Source organism: Mastomys coucha, unplaced genomic scaffold, assembly GCF_008632895.1.
Source record: "Mastomys coucha isolate ucsf_1 unplaced genomic scaffold, UCSF_Mcou_1 pScaffold23, whole genome shotgun sequence".
Taxonomy (NCBI): Eukaryota; Metazoa; Chordata; class Mammalia; order Rodentia; family Muridae; genus Mastomys; species Mastomys coucha.
The window spans coordinates 104269368-104290442 of NW_022196906.1; the positions used below are offsets into that span (position 1 = coordinate 104269368).

Here is a 21075-nt window from a genome sequence, read left to right on the forward strand (position 1 = left end):
AAAAAAAAAAAAAAAAAAAAGGTCATCATAGAAGAACCAATATATACAAGTAATGGAAACCACTACTTTCTTTTAGCAACCCACGGTTGCTAAAAGAAAGAAAGAGATATTAGGTGTAAATCTATATAAATCCTGTGTACTAAAACTACCGAATGCCAAAGAAAGGAAACAAATACAAATGGAGAAGCACTTGGATATACAGGCTTAATATAACTTTTACCCAAATCTGAGGCTCAGTGCTTAAGAGCATGTACTGCTTTTCCAGGGGACCAGAGCTCAGTTCTTAGCACTAGCATTAAGTGGCTTTGATGCTGCTAGGCTGCATGGGTAACCACACATGCATACGTGTGACCCCCAACACATATACATGTGATTAAAAATAAAATCTTTAAAAAATCCTGCAAGGCAAGCACAGTGGCATGAGGCCTGTAATCACATGGAAGGCTGAAGCAGGAGGATTGAGAATGTAAGCTAATCTGGGTTTCCTAATGAGACCCTATCTTGGAAAAAAAAAAATGATGGAATTATTTTCATTGCTATAGACTGTTGACAAAATTATTCCAAAACATGCTAATGTTTAAAGAGGCAAACAAGCTAGAATAGCTAAAAGTATGTGTTTTAAGCAAAGAGAGGTAAACAAAGGCAGGAGGATTAAGAGTTCAAGGTGTGATCTATATGGTGTGATCTATATGGCAAAACACTGCCTCAGATAAACCAAAACTGGGGATGTAGCTCAGTAGTAGGGCTCTTGCCTGGCATAACCAAGGTCCTGGGCTCAATCCCAGCATTGCAAAAAATAAACCAGAGAATGACATGTGAAGAACCACTATCCATTTCAAGATTTGATAGTTGCATCTGGGCATGGTGGTACATGCCTTTAATCCCCATACTTGGAAGATAGAGGCAGATAGATGTATCTCATGAGTTGGAGGCAAACCTGGTCTACCAGCCCGGCCAAAGCAGTACAGTGAGATCCTATCTCAAAAAATGAACAAACAAAAATATTTGATAGTTGTACTAATGAACACTGAAAAAGTAGAGAAGCCGTAAATAGATGCATGATCAGCCAGTTTGGTGGGAAGTGGGTAGTATGGCATATTGTTATGTTGCTTAGGCTGGTCTTGAACTTACAAACTCAAGAGATCTTGAAAACAGATTATTGCCCATGCATCTGACTGATCTTTTAGCCAAGCCAGGGCAGTTCAGTGGGAAAGGAGGAAGTCTTGAGCAGATGGTACTAAAGTAAGCTGCTGTCTTTGTGAGGACTTGAGAGAGAGAGAGAAAGAGAGAGAGAGAGAGAGGGGGAGAGAGAGAGAGAGGAGACAGACAGAAAATGAATAAGTGAACCTAGATTTAAACTTTACATTTTATCCAAAATGAGCTCAGAAGACCACACAGATTTAATGTAAAACATACACATTTTAGGAGAAAATTACATTATAACCAAGTAGTACTACTTCTAAAAACTAATATACTCCCCCAAATTAAATTCAGTTTTTAGAAAGCATGAAAGAATACTCATTAGCATACTATTCACAATATAGCTAAGGGTAGGGGAAAGACTGAAACTACCTAGTGTCTATTAACTGTTGAATGGATAAGCAATATGTGACTTTTGCGTTTAGTGATGTGTTACTCAACAGAAAAACTGAATGGACTTGTGATAACTTAATAGCATTGTTCAGCCTTGAAAACCCTGGATGGAAGAAGCCATTCACAAGTAGACATTGGATGATCCCATTCTTTGAAATGTCTAGATCAGGTGAATCTGTGGAGACTGGAAGTGGCTTGGTGGGTGTCAGGAAGGAAGTGCTAAGGCAACAGGGAGCAGCAAGTAAGCATAGGGTTTTCCTCAGGAGTGAGGGAATGTTCTGGAATTAGTGGTAATGGTTGGTGGTAAGATGAGTTCAAGGTCAGAGGCACCCTGTCTCTGCTTTGCTCATACCCTTATCCTTTCAGTAGGGCCTTCTATCTTCTGAGCCCCCTGGTGTGACTTATCTGCTGCTCCTCTTGGGCTTCCTGGGCAGTTCTGTCCTGTGCTAGCACTGTCTTTTTCTTTACTTAAACAACCCTGATTTGGGCTTCTAATAGCAGGCTCCTTTGGTTTTGCTTATATATATATGGTCTTCCCCAAGGGCACCAGCAGAATTGTTTGTTTTTTTGTTGTTGTCTTGTTTTGTTTTCAAAACAGGTTTCTTTGTGTAATCCTAGCCTTTCTCTGGAACTTGCTCTGTTAGACTAGACCAGTCTGGTTCACCTCAGTGAAGTGTATCTGTCTCAGAAATGGAACTCAGGGATCCATCTGTCTCTACATCCTGGATTAACGGCTTGTGCCACCATGCTCAGCTTTTTTTTTTTTTTTTTTTTTTTTTTTTTTTTTTAAGTTTTTATGTAACATGGTCTACTTAGGCCCCCAGGGCAAGACTGTCTCTTTAAATTCAGGGAGAAGGCTATAGATTTTTATCAGAAGCAACCTGTAACTCTGGGGCAATGTAGGTAAAACAGGTTATTGGTTCAGGTTGGGTACATTTTGCTTTGGAATAGCTTTGCTTAAACATTTCTATTGAGTAATCGAGATGCATAGCATCTCCTCTCCTAGGTTCAAGCAGGGAGACTGCATCAGGAGCTAAAACTTGGGTTTGTTGTCCAGATGCTCTGAGAATTAGCAGTTAGTGTGAGTGATGTCAGTGAGACTTGTCTTGGCTACAGAGTGGCAGGGAATGTCAGCTTTAGTGTTTATCTCTTACTGATCTAAGAGCTGCAGTACAGAGACTAGTCCCTCTCCTGGGTAGCTGATATGTGCAGAAGAGAGGCCATAGAAGGAGACAAGGATTAGAAACAGAATATCCGGGAGGGTTTGGTCTTGGGAAACATTTAAGGGAAGAGATTCAGGCTGCTAGTTAAAGGAGCCTGTCTCCAGGGATCCTCCTGCTAGTGTGTCTCTGATAGGAGTACTTCTTTGTGTTTGCTTTGCCTTAGGAGCTGTAGGGAGGGTAGAGGGATGCTGGAGCAAGAAGTTGCTCCCTCAGGGTCTCAGTATGTGCCCCTAGGTTGAACAGGTCCTTTTGCTGGAGACTTCAAGTGGCCTGTGTTTTTAGGGCAAGCCACTTGACAGTGGAGCTATTGTGAGCACTTTTTTTCTTGTATCAGCAGCACTCACCTGCTGCTTCAGTTCACCCCCAAGAGACCTACAGAGAGAAGGTTCCTAGACTAGAATGTGTACCTTAATGTGTACACTCAATGTGTACCTTAAGTCTGTGCTTCCGGGACGGTAGAAGGAGTGGTGGCCATTCTTTTTGATTTGTGAAATAGTTACAATATGACTCCTTTTGCTTCTGATTTCTGGTTATGGCACTTGAGGAGTCATCCTTATAGCCTGGGTTGTCATCAGGGAGCTTAATCAAGCCCAGACACATGTCTGAGCAAGTTCCCAATAGCACAGACCAAGGAAAAAGCAATGTGGAACAGACGTGAACTTGAACTTTAAACCACTAGAGAACTATACTAAGAAGAGAATTCTAAATGCTTTGGCTTTCTGTAAGAATTTTCTATTTTGATGAGTTTAAAATTAGTAGCAAATAGCAAATTAACTTTAAGTTAGGATAAGAAAAAGGATTTATTGGAAGACTATGGGGTGGTTTATAGATTGGAAAAAAAAGTTGATGAGCCAGTCTTCAGAAAGGACAAAAGCCAAAACAGCCTGGGGATGGATCTTGGGAGAAACGATCTCTGTGGGGTGAATATGAACTGCCAGCAATAGCTAGTTCCTCCTCCATTGTGTTCAGAAGCCAGTGTCCACAGAGTGAGGCCCAGCTGGTATGGCCTGAGTCAGGGTAGTGGACTCTGACTGACAGGCAGACCTGTGGACCCAGTAGGAGCCTGTGAGTTCCAGGGAACTGCTGTTACTTTAAAAGGAGACAGCAGACAGCAGGCAGGAACAGTAGGATTTATCTGTGCTTGCTCCTTAGGAGTGACTGTGGAACCAAGAACAGAGACTGCAAGCCAGTACTCTGCCTTTGAGTAAGTTTAGTTTGATGACTGGTATTTCAGGGTCATAAGCTTTTGGTGTTTTATGTTGAGGACAGATCCTACTGAACAGTCTTTATTAGTAATCTGTTCAGGAATGTGTTTTGGGGTGTGTATTTCTTTGCCAAGGTTTTTCTAAGGCTTTCCCTCAGTCTGACCTGTGCACAGAAGAGGGCAGGGGGGATGTTCAGAACACTTATTTGGCAGAGCAGCTGAAGGTGCCATCTGGTTATATAGGCATGCTTACATATGCCCTTGGGGAGTGGCCTTTTACAAATGCCTAATATGGGGCTCGGATGTGTGGGTCATAGGTAGCGTTTGCTGAGCATTTGGAAGGTCCTGGGTTTGATACTTAGCATCTGAAAAAGCAAAAACAAAACTCCTAATATGGAAAATGGTTGAGAATTGAAACTATGGGCTAGATGGGGTGTTCTCAGGCTTATGTAGTTAGACTGAGAGTAATTCAGTATCTGAGAGCCACAGGACCTCACGGCTATGTTGTTTGTGACCCCATGACCTATGATGCCGGACACTCAACAGCCACTAAAGATCACTTGAAACAGTGGCTCTAAGTGCATTGTCTCATGCTGTTGAAAATTAAAGAGATGGACTCTTGGAATTTGCAAAATAGAAACAAGCTTTATTAAAAATTATTTCAGAAAAATAAGAAATTGAAGAAATATGAGAAATTAAGGAAAAGTAATAGAAACTCCTGAAAGAGGGAAGGGTTTTCAAGAGAGGAAGAAGCCACTGAACTTCATAGTAGAGGGGCTTTACAGGGCTATGGGGGAGACTAGATGAAGACCAAGGGAACCGCTGTGAGACTGGCTAGTTCTCTGGGCTACTGTGGGTGGAACCAGTGGGGGGGTCCACAGAATTCACAAGTATTCCCCCTGGCCTGACCCGGGAGATAGGTATGCGGTCACTGTACACGTGCTGCTCTTAGTCTACAGTGACTGAAGCCCCTCTCTGTTCATCAGCAGCTCTGTCAGTTACTCACATTGACTGTCCACTTCCCGCTAGCCGCTTAGCCTGTGTTCCTACCCTCCAACTTCGCAGATGTCTTAAGTGCTGTTAATTAAACTAAGCTGTGTGTTCACACTTAGGGGATGGCAGAGTATTGCTTCTTACCACAGCCACCATTTTGAGCTGCTGTCTTTCTTGGTTGACTCATGTTTAGCTCCTTGTCTGTGGGGTGCTCTGAGGTGACTTCTGGGCAGGAGCTTCTTGTTAGAAGCCATCCTTACTTAAAATGTAGTTTGTTTTTATGATTTAGCTGCATTAGAAACAAGACATTTGAAAGGATAATGGTATTTTACATGTATTTCTCAATTGCTCCAGGGGTTGGTGTGGAAAGCTGGCTAAGAGCACCATCTCTTATCTGTCTAGATTGGTTATCTCATACCCAACTATAAACCACTTACTTAACTTCCCCACTGTTCCAGACCTTGCTATCCTAACCCTTTCTTTGCTTAACACTGGCTTCTGTTCTCACTGCAACATAAATGAGGAACTTGCAGTTTTTACCATGAGCTCCTTTCCCTTAGTACTGCAGAGAGCAGTCACTTAAAGGTACCCAGCTTGTGCGTGTGCATGCCTATACTGAGACTCACATCTCTAGACCCTACATATTCTGAAACCAGTCTCTAGCCACATAACTGCCCCTTCCCTGTAGCAGTCCTGGTGTATAGAACCAAGTACTTTAGGTTTTTTTTTTTTTTTCTAATGTGCATTGGCATTTTGTTTGCATGTATGTCTGTGTGAGGGTCTTGGATCTCCTGGAATTGGAGTGAACTTCCACATGGGAATTGAACCTGGGTCCTCTGGAAGAGCAGCCAGTGCTCTTAACTGCTGAGCCATCTCTCCAACTCCCAAGTATTTAATGTTACTTTACTTTTCTCCTTTCTGGTTAGGTCCTTGCAGATGATGTCTATTGTAAGTGGTATCCAGCATCTTCCCGGCTGATCCATGCTCACTTTCCGGGATGGCAACAAGGTGACTTAGCTGAGGATGACCCTGACTGAAAGGCTTCGTGAGAAGATATCTCAGGCCTTCTACAACCATGGGCTGCTCTGTGCATCCTACCCCATTCCCATCATCCTCTTCACAGGACTCTGCATCTTAGCCTGCTGGTATGTTTTCAGTCTGCCCCTTATGTGGTAGAGCAGTGTGCGGTGACAATGGATTTCACTAACCCTGACTGTGATGGAGCTCTTGGAAGCTGTGCATTTTTATGTAGTGGGGACTTAATAAGGATACTCACTGGAGCTGCATAGTAGAGACTTCAAAGGCATTTTCTCTTTAGTGTTAGTTAATAACAAGAGTCTGAGTACTGCAAGGTAATATGTGTTTGTTTGAACAGCAACTTGGATACCGTCTACAGGCTGGCTCAAAAGCCTTGTTTCTCTTGTCATTTTCTCACGTTCATATACAGCCATCCTCTGATCCCTTGTTACTTCTTGGGGCCCGCTGTGTGGCAAGGTCTGTAGTAAAAGCCATGGGTACTTGTGTTTCTTTCTTACCTGTCTTTCACAGGCCTTGTAGAAGCCTGAAGACTGACTGTGACTTTGTAAAACAAGGGGCTTGATATAAAGTGGCCTCTTGAACCATACAACATTTTCAGCCATGTGAAGAACCCACCTTAATATCATTTTCTCTAGGAAAAAAATGTATTTTACAGGCTTGGATGTGGTTCAGTAGTAGAGCTTTGACTCGTGTGCTCAAAGCTCTAGGTTCAATCCCTAGCATGAAAAAAAAAAGTTTTCCATATTCATTGTATACAATGCTGTGCTACAAGTCTGGCTCCAGGTTGACTCCTACTCGGATCTGTTATAAACAATCCCAGACTTTTCCCTAATTTACAGTAAGAAAGATAACTATCACTCATTGAGAGCTTCCTCCCTGGTGCCAAGTCAGGAATATAATTAAATTTCTCATTTGTCCTCACAATACTTAGGAAAGGGTCCAGTTATCTCTTCATTCTACAACGGTACAACGGGGGTAGGAGTTTAGTGGCGGGCCTGGTTCATGCCACTGTCTCTGTTGCCTGCCTCTTTTCTTTTCTTTTCTTTTCTTTTCTTTTCTTTTTTTTTTTTTTTTTTTTTTTTTTTGGTTTTTCAAGACAGGGTTTCTCTGTGTAGCCCTGGCTGTCCTAGAACTCACTCTGTAGACCAGGCTGGCCTCGAACTCAGAAATCCACCCGCCTCTGCCTCCCAAGTGGGGGGATTAAAGGCGTGCGCCACCACGGCCGGTGCCTCTTTTCATTCTGGTTCAGTGTACATTGGTGTTTAAAATCTACCTAACTGTATTATATACTATAAAATACTTACAATGACACATGCTACATGATGAATTAAGAGTACTGTGAGGAGTGCTGACTATTTAAAAAAAAAAAAATGGTGCTGGAGAGATGGCTCAGCGGTTAAGAGCACTGACTGCTCTTCCAGAGGTCCTGAGTTCAAATAGTGGCTCACAACCATCTGTAATGAGATCTGATGCCCTCTTCAGGTGTGTCTAAAAACAGCTATGTACTCACATAAAATAAATAAATAAATCTTTAAGAAAATATATACATGTAAAAAAAAAACAAGCAAAAAGTTAACTTCTCTGTTAACTTGAGCTCTTTAGTGTTTTACTTCTCTAGGTCTCATTTAGAGGGTTAGGCAGGTTTTGAGACCACCGTAGGGTGGTATCAGAACTATACGGAATCTTATGGGATAAGGCAAGTTCTCAGACATAGGGTACTATCAGGGCCATATGGAAGGTGAGCTAAACACTGGTCTTTCACTGATGAACCTAAAAGTTTGCTGCTGTGACAGGTCCCCAAGCCTGGGGACTACTCACTGAGAAGCACTAAGCTATTTGCATTTGTGTGTACCTGGAACTTTTAGAGGACCAGGCTAGCCTGGGACTCACTGAGATCACCTGCCCCTGCCTCCCTAGTATGGAGATTAAAGGTGTGTGCCAGCACAGGAAGCCCCCAAAAAATATTTTTTGAGGATGAACTACTTCTGTGGGTTCTTCAGCAGCTTCTCCATTTAAATTGCAAGCTACTGGGGGTATCTTTAAAAAGTGTCTACTACATTCTTATTTATTCACTTTGTATGCTTGTGTAGAAGTCAGAAGAAAACTTTGTGTGCATCGTGTGAGCCTGATAGATGGACTCAAGTCCATCCTGTCAGCAGGTGTCCTGCCCACTGAGCCATCTCAACAGCCTTAACAGAATGTCTTTTGGCATCTTAACACATGTGGCATGAGAAGCACACAGGCTGGAAGTGTCAGAAGGCTAACCAGGTAGACATTCTATAAAGCACTAGTATCTACTCTGGAAGCACAGGTCTGTTGTGAATCAGAGCAATTTCTCACACTGATACTGGAAGGGGAGCTTGAGAATCGGCACTTGAGAGGACTGCTTAGTGGTCTGCTAGTTTCACAGAGTGACACACCGTCAAGCCTGCAGAACTGTGGTTTCTTCACCTGTAGAGTGCAGGACGCTCTCTAGGGAGTGGCTTTTGTAGTCATTGTTTCCTGGGTGCTTTACCAGGTAGGGATTTGGAGAGAGTCTGCTTTGTCTGAGCCATCACGTAGAGATGCGCTTTCTTCTTTCCTTTCTCTCTGACAGGAGCTCATTGAGATCTTAGACCTAGGCATACAAACCTCAATATCATTCTCGATTCTGGGAAGTTTTTCAGTTGAAACACTCCCTTTCTGTCAGAGCCTTGAGGTGCCTAGAGGAAGCAAAGCCTGGATAGCAGCCAGCTTTTAGTAATTGTGTGAGATAATCAGGCTCCATTTAACTGCTGCTCTTTATTCCTTAGATGAGATTTGTTAAGACCCAAAGGACCGAGCACTTACTCTCCCTCCTGAGATCCAGGAGCTACCTGAGATATAGCAATGCAGCTGTGTTTACCCCGCTCATCACCAAGTCCCCCCTAAAAGGCACAGAGTAGGACTCAAGGGGTGATGACTAATGAGGGTTTACAAATGTACCTTTCTCCATCAGGTTGAAGAATCAGGGCTTGAGAGGCTGTGTATGCAGGAGTCGGGCTCCTCAGACAGCACCAGGGGTCTGATTTTCTTCTCTAAGCTGGTGCTGAGGCGTCAGTGAGTGAGATCTGAGGATACTCCTTCAAATAGCCTGAGTGCTGAGCCTTGTGAGTGGGCTTAGGTAAATTCTCTCCTGCCTGGTTCCTAAGTGTAGTAACTGTTAACCTCATCCGCTGGGAAAAGCTGATGAAACTTGTAGCAAATAGACATTATAGCAAAAGTTGTATTTATATTTCCTAGAGGTTAGACTACTAGGACCCAAGGGGGTGGCTCAGCTCAGAGGTGCGCCCGCAGACGTGCAGGAGGGTTAGGGTACAGGATGTAGACTTCAGCTCAGAGGGGAAGTTGATCTCACGATGGTGTATTAAGCCCCCTGAGGATGGCAGTCTTGCAGGAATTTGAGAACAGATTTTGTCCCTTTCCCCTTGCTTTTCCGTTCAGGAGAGTGACTGGCACCTTCAGCTGGGGCTGTGCATCTCAGCTGTAGTGGCCTGTACTCAACCATTTTGTCCCTTTCTGTCTACACCTCAGGATGTTCTGTGATTACCTGTGCAGTCACATCATGGGCTATGTAACAGCGTGCCTCTTTGTCTGCTTACACATTTATGTGTTCTTTTCACAATAAGAAAAGAAAATCAGAGTAACTTAAGCCTGTCTGTGCTTATGGTTAGGTCAGCCAGAGTGGCTGAGCTCAAAGTTTCAAAGTACCCCGACCCCTGCTCTAAAGCCTGAACTCTGGAGGCCCAGAAGCCAGCACCTTAGACCATTCCAGGACACAGCCCAGTTGAACAAGCAAGAACCTCCTCTTCTTCTGGTCTTACAGACGCTGTTAAAAAACAACAACAACAACAACAAAACAAACAAAACCAAAAACCAAAAAACAGCAACAACAACTCCCCAAAACCTGCAGGAAATCACTGACTGCGTTATCATTCACAGGGCACTCAAGAAGAAAGGTAAAGTAGGAGGAAAACCCTTGAGGCTGTACTACTGGACTCTCCCAGCCTTGAATTGTTCACACCTGGGAAGTGGGGGACGAGTGTGTGAGCTGGGTTTGGGGTCACACTTGTAGTCACAGTGCTTAGGAGGCAGAGGTAGGTAGATCAAGGCCAGCCTGGTCTGCATAGCAAGCTCCAGGCCACCCAGGGCTGTGCAGTGAGACCTGTCTCATAAACAAAAGCAAATGGCTGGAGAGATGGCTCAGTACTTAAGAGCACTTGCTGCTCTTCTAGAGGACCCAGGTTTGATTCTCATTACTCACATGGCTGCTCTGTGACTCCAGGTGCAGGGACTCTTCTGGCCTATTCTGTGAGCACTAGGCACTCAAGCACTGCACAGACATATGTGCAGGCAAACACCTGTACAAAAATATGAATTTTAACTACTTTTCAAAATTAGATGGCTAAGCACTGGTGCCACACAACCTTAATGCCAGTACTTGGGAGGCAGAGGCTGGTAGATCTCTTGTTCAAGGCCAGCCTGGTCTACAGAGGAAGTTCCAGGATAGTTAAGACTACATAGAGAAACCCTAACTTGAAAAACAAAGACAAACAAAAAACTAGAGTGAGAACATGAATCGCCTACCTTTGTTATCTCTAGGAAGGTGTATCATGTGACATCTTTGACCATTTCTTGGCTGGTGTCTCCAGTGTCTCCTAATCTCAGTAGAGATAACTGGAGAGTGAGAACGGGGAGAGTGAGGAGCTAAGTGGTCTGCGTGCTTGATGGTCTCAGCCTTACATGACAATGCAGGGGTGCTTATTCAAAAAGCCAGAGGAGAGTACCATGAGTAGTGTTAAAATCACTTGATTTGGACCAGGGAACAGGCTCCAAAATGTGGACTGTGTGTGCTGGCCTGAGACACCCTGTGCCTGCTCTGCCTTGCTTTTGTACTCAGGCCTCTCCAGAGTGTCACAGCAGATGCAGCCCCTGGGTGGGGCGGGGAGGAAGTGGTTCTGGGATTCTAGGGACCGGGTAGCTGGCGGCTGAGACCTGACCCTGGGAGGAGGGAAGAGGCTTGAGCGCATTTCAAGGCCACTGTGCCTCACGGTTTTCCCTGCCTTCTTTTTTAAAAACAGAAGTTGTAGGTTGGGTTTCTTCTGGGAAGCCTTTGAGCTTGAGTAACTTATATACAAGTTGCAATGAGCACAAGACAGGGAGCACTGTAACAGTGGGGGGACACTGTAACAGTGGGGGGCACTGTAACAGTGGGGGGACACTGTAACAGTGGGGGGCACTGTAACAGCGGGAGGGAGCACTGTAAGGGGGGAGCACTGTAGGGGGGCACTGTATCAATGGGGGGACACTGTACCAGCGGGGGGGGGCACTGTAAACAACAGGCCTCACAGCACCCCAGCTAGGGTTCTTCATTCCATAAAGGGTCAGATTGGAAATATTTTAAGCTTTTTACTACACCTGTTTATTATATTACCTTGGTGTGTGCTATCACTGTACAGTTAAATAATTTTTAAGGCAAAAAGTTAGTAATGGAAGAATTAAGGAACAAAAACCAAGTAATATTATAGAAAATAAATAATGAAATGGCTAAGGATATCCTTTATGAGTAATCTCGTTAAGTGAAATCAATTAAGCTTTCTTATTAAAAGGAAAGACTGGGGACTGGAGAGATGACTCAGTGGTTAAGAGCACTAGCTGTTCTTGCAATAGGTGTGGGTTCAATTTCCAGCACTCACCTGTGGTGCACAGAAATACAAGCAAAATGTATGTTCAGGCAAACACTCATACATAAAATAAAAATAAATAAAATCTTGAAAATTTTAAGATAAAGTTAAATTACCTTATGGATAGGCACTATAGTTTAAATATAAGATCACAAATAGACAGAAAATGCTGTGCTAGCGATATTATACGCAAATAGTAACTAAAGGAGATACAGAAGGGCTTTACTATTATCATACAATAAACTTCAAAGTTATAAAAGGCAAGGGACATAAAAGTGATAAAAGTGAAACGGGATATAAAAGGAGGATGTAATAGCAGGAAGCATACACAGCTGACCACAGACCCCCAGATAGGCTGGTAACAGTAGATTTCAGTCTGCCTCAATAATGGATAATGACATCCAGACAGGAGCCAGGCATGTGCATGCCTGCAATCCCAACACTTAGAAGGTAAAGGTAGGAAGATCAAGAATTTAAGGCAGCCTCAACTGTGTAATCAGTTTAAGGCTAGCCTAGGCTACATGAGATTTACCTCAAAACAGACAAACAAAAAACTTCAAAACACAAAAAGCAACAACCAGCTAAGGTCACTAAGGAAACAGGCTCAGCACAACTGCTAGAGCAGTCAGCATAAACAGAGCACTCCACCCAGCAGAGAGCTCACCTACCACTGCAGGCAGCAGGCTACCACTGCAGGCAGCAGGCCGCAGAGGTTACAAGCAAAAGTCCCTTTTTGATTACAGTGGAAATAAGCCCAAATAAGGTCAGCAACAGAAAGAAAACAGGAAAATTCACAGATCTATAGAAAATAAAACCATGGAGTTGAAGAAATGAGAAGTTAAAGAATTCCTTGAGATGATGAAAATAAAATTACAGTACACTGCCAAACAAAAACAGAGGCTTAAAACTTACTAGATACCTGGAGGTGCTGGCGCACACCTTTATCCCCAGCATTCGGGAGGGAGTGGCAGGTGGATCTCTCTGAGTTTGGGGCCAGCCTGATCTACAGAGTGAATCCTAGGACAGCCACAGCTACACAGAGAAACCCTATCTCAAAAATGCAGAAAAAAATTTACAACACACCAAAATACAACATAGTGTAAGCAGGTCTTTCTCGGGTCTCAATTCTTCCCTGGGTGGCCCTGTCACCTTACAATATAGGGAAATGCCTAGAACTGAGCTGAAAGGAAACAGTGTCTGGAAAACCTGTTTCTGCACCTGCAGGCAGGGCAGAGCATGTGCTAACGCTCGGAGATAATGAAATGTGTCACTCAGGCCAGAGACACAAGGCACTGAGGCGTTCTGTCTGCTGGGGTGCCCAAGAGAAACTAACAGATGGACAGACTAACTGCCTAAGGTGCCTCTGGAAGGATGGCCCTTAAGTCTGAGGTGACCATGGAATTGGTGACCTAAGGGACTGTGGTGGTTAGGTGACAGACAGGCACAAATGATGAATGTAGAAATCAAATTAACAGGAAGCTGTAACATGGAGTAACCTGGCCCTGGTTCTCAGCTCTGAATCTGACATAAACCCTCGGGTGTGGCTTGAGGTCTTCCCTACTTCCTGGGTGAGTCCTTCCCTCTTGCTTAATGCCGTCTAGAGCCCACCTGACCTGTTTTTGCTCTCCAACTGCAATGTAATTTTTGAGAGCAGAGATCTTGTCTGTCTTGTGCATCTCTGGGCCTTGCACAATGTCTGGCCCCAAGTTCATGCTCAAATATTTGTTGAAAGAATGACTACTGAGAAAACAACAGGCTGTTGCCGATTAGTGGTGACAGAAATGCCAGGTCTGCATAGTCAGGAATCCATGTCCAGAAAGGAGGCAGAAGCAAACGTCCATATTTCTCTGCCAAGGAAACTTGACTCTTGCACACCCCTAGGTTAGACTTGGATAGTGGGATAGCAGCTAGAGAGGAGAGCAGACCTTCATTTCCCAAAGATGCTTTCCTCCTTTTAGTCTCTGACACAGGTCATTCTATGTATCCTGAGCTTTCTTGGAGCTTACTGTGTGGCCTAGGCTGGCCTCAAATTTATGATCTTGCTTCCTACTGCTTCCCAAGCACTGGGATTACAAGCATGTGGTATCACACTCAACCCAAATGTGCTTTCTTTTTTTAAGATTTATTTATTTATTTAATGTACACTGTAGCTGTACTGGTGTTTGTGAGCCATCATGTGGTTGCTGGAAATTTGAATTCAGAACCTCTGCTTGCTCCAGTTGACCCCGTTCACTCTGGTCTAAAGATTTATTTATTATTATATCTAAGTACACTGTAGCTGTCTTCAAACACACCAGAAGAGGGCGTCAGATCTTATTACGGATGGTTATGAGCCACCATGTGGTTGCTGAGAATTGAACTTAGGAAGAGCAGTGCTCTTAACCACTGAGCCATCTCTCCAGCTCCCTAAATATGCTTTCATTTTGTCTTTGTTTACGTTCCATTTAAATAGTATGTCATTTTGACACTCACTACTTGGTTTGGGATTGGTTGGTAGCTGAAGATGACTTAATTGTTCTGTCTTCTCTATAAATGGAGACTTCCATTTTTATTATAGATAATGCCTCCTACAGAGAACTATTTATAAAGTGTATATAGCTAATACACTTTAAATGCTTAAAATCGTTCCTGACACAGGGCTGGAGAGATGGCCCAGCAGCTAGGAGAACTGGTTGCTCTTCCAGAGGACAAGGTTTGGTTCCACGTGGCCGCTAATTACCATGTGTAACTCCACTTCCAGGGGATTTAGTGACCTCTTCTGGTTTCTGTAGGTACTTTGTGCATATGGTGCATAGCCATACATGCTGGCAAAATACACGTGCATAAAATAGAAATAAATCTTTAAAAAATGATTTCTAGCACATATTAAGCCTCATGTAAAAGGTTCCATTATTATTATTTACCTTCTCCCTTGGGCGTCTACCTACATGACCTAAAATTAAAAGTAGATGGAAAAATACATGTGTGTAAACCAAAACTCAAGAACTACAGACAATATCAACACCACATGAAACAACCCAAACCACTATCCAGACAGGCTTGGTGCCACACACCTCTAAATCCCAGCATCTAGAGGCTAAAGGCTGTGGGTTCAAGGCCAACTTGACTTAATAGGAAGACTGACTCTCAAAACAAATAATCAGTGATTATAATTACCTTCTCCTTCCCTCCCTTTCTTCCTTCCTAGCTGTGGTAAGCAAGATTATCTCTAGATTTTTTTATTTACAAAATTTTTATTTTTATGTTTGTCTGCATGAGTGATTGCCACGTGTTTGAGTATCAAAGGAAGCCAGAAAAATCCCCTGGAGTTGAAGTTACAGATGAATGTGATCCAATAAGTGTCAGCAACTGAACTCAGATCCTCTGGGAAAGCAGAAAACTTTCTTGCTGTTGAGCCATCTTTCTAGTCTTCATAGCTTTATTCTCAAGGACGTCAACTTGAAACTGCCAAGTGTCCCTTGGCAGGGAATAGACTCATGTACTATTCATTCAGTGGAATACCACATACCTGTGATGTCAGGGACTTTATTGTAGTGCTAAGAGTTGAACACAAGGTCTTAGAGATGCTAGATGAGCACTCCACCACTGACTTACATCTCCAGCTCTAATATGTGTCCATGTGATTCACTGCTAGGCATTGGTGGCACAGGCTTTTAATCCCAGCATTCAGGAGGCAGAGGCAGGTGGATCTCTGAGTTTGCAGTTAGCCTGGTCTACACACAGTGTTCCAGGATAGCCAGGGCTATACAGAGAAACCCTATCTCAAAAAACCAAAAACAAACAAAGAATTAGTGGCTCTGCATGTACTAACATATATGAATATAACAGATACTTACATATATTGAACCATTTACAATAAAGTTCATGGATAGGATTATTTTATATTATGCTAAAAAATAGGCAGAGCTGGGCTGACAAGGTGGCTCAGTGGGTAAAGAGTGTTTGCTGCTAAGCCTGACAGCTTGAGTTCAATCCCTGGAATCCACATAGTACAAGCGGTGAAAGAACCAGCTTCTGCAAGCTGCCCTCTGGCCTCATCACATGCCTGGAAGGTGGACGTAAAAGAGGAAACTGTGGTTGGTGTGTGGCCTGACTCGACTGTCCCCTGGCTGTGAAGAGCCGGTGTGCTGGTGGCTGTGTTCAAGGCTGTCTTCTGAGGTTCTGGACGTGTGCTGTAGCCTGATCTAGGTGGTGATGAGTTACAGGGCTGTGCGCAGATGAGAGAGAGATATACACCTGAGGTGTATGTGTCATACTGTGTGTAATTGCTTCGTCTTTTGTCTGTTGTCTTGTTTTCAGGGTACCATCTCACAAGAAGGCCTTAAAATTGCCACCCTCTTACACAGTTTATTTCTGAATATTAATAAAATTTAAGTGAAACATGAAACAATATAAACAAAATACACATTTTTTTCATAGCTTGCTGCGTGAGGCCAGTTTCTTTACGTGTGATGGACCCAGCCTCAGGGTGTCTTTCACAATTTTTATGATTTGTCTCTTTAAATAGAGCAGTTCCTCAGCTGTCTGAACCAGAATTTGTATCCTCTCCCCTAGTTTTTTTTTTTTAATCCTGTGTCTGATTGATAAGACTTTGTAGCGTCTTGTCTAAAGTCTCAGAGAACAGCCAGCCAGCCTGTTATACTAGTTGGGCTTCTTTGTAGGTTTTGTGGCTAAAATATGTTTGAAAATTCTGATCTCAGTGATGTCTGAGTTTCAGCTCTGAAATTCTGTGGTGAATAAAATGGTGTTTTTACATGGTTCTGGCAAAGGAGGTGCACTTGGATGGTGTCGACACCATCTCATAGACTCTGCCTCTCAGGTGTCCTTATTCTTTCTCTCTTTTTCCTTCTCCCCAGCTACCCGCTGCTGAAGCTCCCCTTGCCTGGAACGGGACCCGTGGAATTCTCCACGCCTGTGAAGGGTTACTCGCCCCCGCCTTCGGACTCTGACCACAAACAAGGAGAGCCCAGTGAGCAACCAGAGTGGGTAGGTGCTCAGCTTGTCGCTGAGGAGAGCCCAAGCAGAGAGCTGATTGGTGGAGGCAGGCTCTGCAAGTGACAGCAAGAGTGGTCAGCTTCAGACTACCATGCTCACCTGCTTGACAAAGGCACCCAAGTGTCTGCTTGTGCACTTAATGAGTAACCGTTATTGAAAGAAAACAGTGACGCACAAGTGTGAATGCCCTAGAGAAACGAGGGGTGACCAGCTGGACCCAGATTCATACCTGGCCTACTGACACACCATGTGCAGAGACCAGCTGATAGGTCGTCCAGTCTTCGATCCTAGGTAGTCATGAGAACAGCAGAGCATCCCCAGAGTGAGCCTAATTTTCTCAGGTCAGTAAGGAATTTTTTTCAATCTTCATAAACCAGTCAGGTGGTCTTAAAAGTACAGTTTTTATTGTTGTTGTTGTTGTTTTAAACTAGAAGGAAAGTTGGAGCCCAAAGTACTTAAGTGCCTCAGTTACTTAATTTATGAGGGTCAGTACCTGGTTAGAACTCTTGGCTCCCTCAGCCCTACTGGACTGGACTGTTGTCAACTGATGAGCTCTGAGCTGAGCATTGGTATGGGAAAGTCTGGCTGAAGGCTGAGACTTGTATCCCACGCACTGTGACCCCTGCACTTGCTGTTTGAAGCTCAGCAGCTTGACCAGCTGGTGTTTGGACCTTACCTACCATGGCTCCGTAAGTTGGTGCCAGGCTTGCTCAGTTTCTTGAGAAAAAGCTAAGGTTGGGATGAGCTCCTCTTCTCCACGTCTCACAGGATAGCACCTTCTGTCCACATCCTTTCTAGTTACTGCCAGCTAACTAGTTAGGCACTCGACTCTCCTGGTGCTGAACGGTAACACCCTGGTAAGAGGGTGGTATCACAGCCACAGACTGTGTGCATGAGAAACACACACCTGTGTGTACCGGGCCTCTGCCTCTGACCATCAGAGGGTGAGTGGTCTGGAGCTACTTGTGGGATAGAGAGGTGGCTTAGGGCTCTTCCCTTAGTACCTGTCCTTGGTCTTGGATGGTGACTGAGCAGGTGTGCGAGCAGCTTCAGGTCCACACAGTTATGTAGTTCTTTCTGTTATCCTGAGGGATGGAGGAGACTCAGAGCCTGTGCTGTGGCCAGTTTCATGAACTCAGTGGCAAGTTACCGCCAGTCATATTGGCTGTGTCTGATAAAAACATAAGCCCACAAAAGAGTGAGAACCATTTCAGTTATAAGGAGCAGAAAACCTAACTCAAAGCCGAGTAAGTGAAAAGGAAGGCTTCACTTCAGTAAGTCATAGTCAGGGTAAGCGCCTTCTGCACTCCAGCCAGGGCCTCAGGACTCCACCTCTCGGCTCTGTGCCCTTCAGATCAGCTTCATCCTCATCTTTCTAACACTGACTGACTGGACGAGCTTCCGCCCTGTGCTCGAGTGGATGATGGGCATTCATTCCCAAAGCCTATTTGCCAGGGCAGCTGCTGTATGCCAGTGTCGTCATCCGCCACACAGATACGTTATGGCATCTGGAGAAGGAGTCGAAGGCCTTGGCACTGGGGGGGCACAGCAGCCACCCCCACCCCACCAGAGAGCTGCAGCCTTTGCCTTCCTTCTGCCCTGTAGTTGCTTTTGGAGTACACCAGGATGACAGCTGTGGGGACAGCTAGCGGCTCTAGCCCTTGAAGAGCTCTCATCCTGGTTGTACAGATAAAGGATGGTTTTTTTGTTTTGTTTTGTTTCAAGACAGTTTTTCTGTCTGTAGCCCTTGCTGTCCTGGAACTCACTCTGTAGACCAGGCTGGCCTCAAACTGAGGTATCCACTTGCCTCTGCCTCCCAAGTGCTGGGATTAAAGGTGTGCGCCACCACTGTCCGGCTCTAAGACCTTTCGATGGTCAATGCTGGAACAGCCTTTGCTTCACAATAAAGGGATATTGATTTATCTGCATATGTTTCTGCTATCAGATAAATGGTAAATACTTGTAAGTCCACATAATTAATAAATAAATAAATAGGGACAGTAAGCAAATCCTTCGGCAGAAAAATTTATAATTTCCTTTTCTTCTTCTTCTTTTTTTTTTTTTTTTTTTTTTGGAGACAAGTTTTAATGTTGCCTAGGCTGGCCTCAACCTGCTATATAGCTGTAGCTGACCTCTTGATTCTTCTACATCTTTCAGCCTCTCAGGTCTGCAGGAAGGCAGTGTATGTAGTAGAAATAAGTGTGTGTAGAAACTCCCTTCCACAGAGCACAAGCGGGGGAGGGGGAGTGCAGTGGAGAACTTGTCAGGCAAGTCCTCAAGAAGTTGATGGAGGTTAGAGAGAATGGCACTTGCCTCCGGTGTCTTCTAGATCATAGACAGCCCTGGTCTACTGAGTAAAGCATCAAGCAGTCTGAACTGAGGGACACCTCACAAAATACCTGACCAGCACTCACACCAAAACCAAGGAGAGTCTGAGAAACTGTCACAAGCTCTGAGAAGCCCTGGTGTCATGGTCTGGCCTGTGATTTTAGAAGCTTCAGTGCAGTTTTAGATGTCTTTGTTGCTTTGTATCAGATGAGGCGTGACAGCATGGAGGAGCCTATTCATCCCACTGTGGCAGGAAGCAGAGGAGGAGGCCGAGAGGCAGGGGCATGTGTATGTGCTATGTGCACTCATGTGCGTGTCTGTGTCTGCATTGGATAGGCAGAGAGGCATGTGTATGTGTTGTGTATATGCATACATGCATGTCTGTGTCTGCAGAGGAGAGGCAGAAGCATGTGTTCGAAGAAGGTGTCAGGCGCCCCGGAGCTAGAGCTACATGCTTCCCAGCATGGGTGCTGGCTTTGAAAGAGCAAGTGCCTGTAACTACTAAGCTCTCTCTTCAGTCCTCCTTGCCAGGTCCTTGGTCTGAGTTCAGCCACTCTGTATTAGACATAGCGTGACCTATGGCTCTGCAGGACTGGCAGGAGCATCTCCTGGCAGAGGGCTGTGCTTACAGAGGGAGAAAGACAAAGCAGAAACCGCAGAGACTTTCGTTTCCCCATGTGTGGCCTTGGGCAAATGACTGGACACTTTTGTGCCTGAGAGTCCATATTTATAAAACAAGGTGATAATTATGCCCGTGTTACACATTATCTTAAGGATTAAATGAGAGAATGCAGACTTAGTGCAATGCCTGGCTCACCATTAGCATTCAGCAGATGTTTGTGGCTGTCATTGTGTATTGGGTCTGGCTAGCCTGAACAGAGAGGAGAAAAGGGTCTGTGTGCTTGGACTGCTTGCAGGGTCACTAGCACCTTAGGCATGCCGTCAGCTCCGCGGTTCTTTCTTCAGGAGCCCTCTCCTCACTGCCTTCCGCTTGAGGACTCTGCTGGGCCTCTGCTTGCTTGGCTGTGCTTGTGAAGTTACGGTCACTCAGGTACATAAATGCCAGTGTTTTGCCCACCACAGATGCTCAAGAGAGGGTTCTTGTTGAATAGGTAAAGACCAGGATTATTTAAGAGATGGTGAATGAGCCTACTGTTTTATTTTATTTTGCACACTTTAAGTGAGAAAGTTGGTGACCCAAGTTGTTTTTGGGCTTTTAAGTTCAAATCTCCGATAGTGGAAGCCATTCCCTTAAAGGGACTAACTCAGGGACTTGAGAGATGGGTCATCAGGTAAGAACACTTCTCACTCTCACATGGTCACAACTGTCCAGAACTTCCAGTTCCAGGGCATCCAATGCCCACTTCTGACCTCCTTGGTCACCAGGCGCATATGTAGTACGCATACCTACATGCAGACAAAACATTTATACACTTAAACACTGTTTGCTTTTGAAAAAGAATGTCACAGGCCTGGTATGGTAGCACATACCTTTAAGTCCAGCACTTGGGAGGCAGAGGCAGGCTGAGTCTCTGTGAGTTCAAGGCCAACCTGGTCTACAAAGCAAGTTCAGGATAGTCAGGCCACTGTTACACAGAGAAACCCTGTCTCAAATGCCCACTGTCCCCAAATGACACAGGAAATATGGTGGTGAGGAAATCAATCTGAATGAAGGGGTAGGGAATGACCAGTAGGCTGAGACGCTGCCGCCCAGGTGCCAGATCTAGCGTTCATAACTCCAGGGAATAGCGTTTTCACTCTGATGCTTTTCTAGATAGTTTATGAGTGCAAAAAACAAAGGAAGGGACATGACTGCTCCTAGGTATTGGGGAGAAGCAGGTTTATTGTAGATAAAAGGGAAGTACAGCCAGAGTCCAGAGTGACCATGGGGGAGGGGGAGGGAATGTGGGATGGGAAGAGAAGAGAACCAGGTGCAGCAGCCCAGAGAGCAAAGTAACCAAAATGGCTGGGTTATATAGGGAAGAGCCTCGGGAGAAGG

General features: G+C 44.5%; 1 protein-coding gene across 2 annotated transcripts in view; it reads left to right on the plus strand.

Annotated features, from left to right (window-relative positions):
• Positions 1 to 21075, plus strand: part of Scap (SREBF chaperone) — a 56165-nt gene that overhangs the window by 16185 nt on the left and 18905 nt on the right. For both annotated transcript variants that reach the window (XM_031346409.1, XM_031346408.1), the window contains exons 2-3: positions 5940 to 6158; positions 16610 to 16739. In XM_031346409.1, the coding sequence (XP_031202269.1) occupies positions 6037 to 6158; positions 16610 to 16739 (252 nt within the window). In that variant the 5' untranslated portion in view covers positions 5940 to 6036. The remainder of the gene's footprint in view (positions 1 to 5939; positions 6159 to 16609; positions 16740 to 21075) is intronic.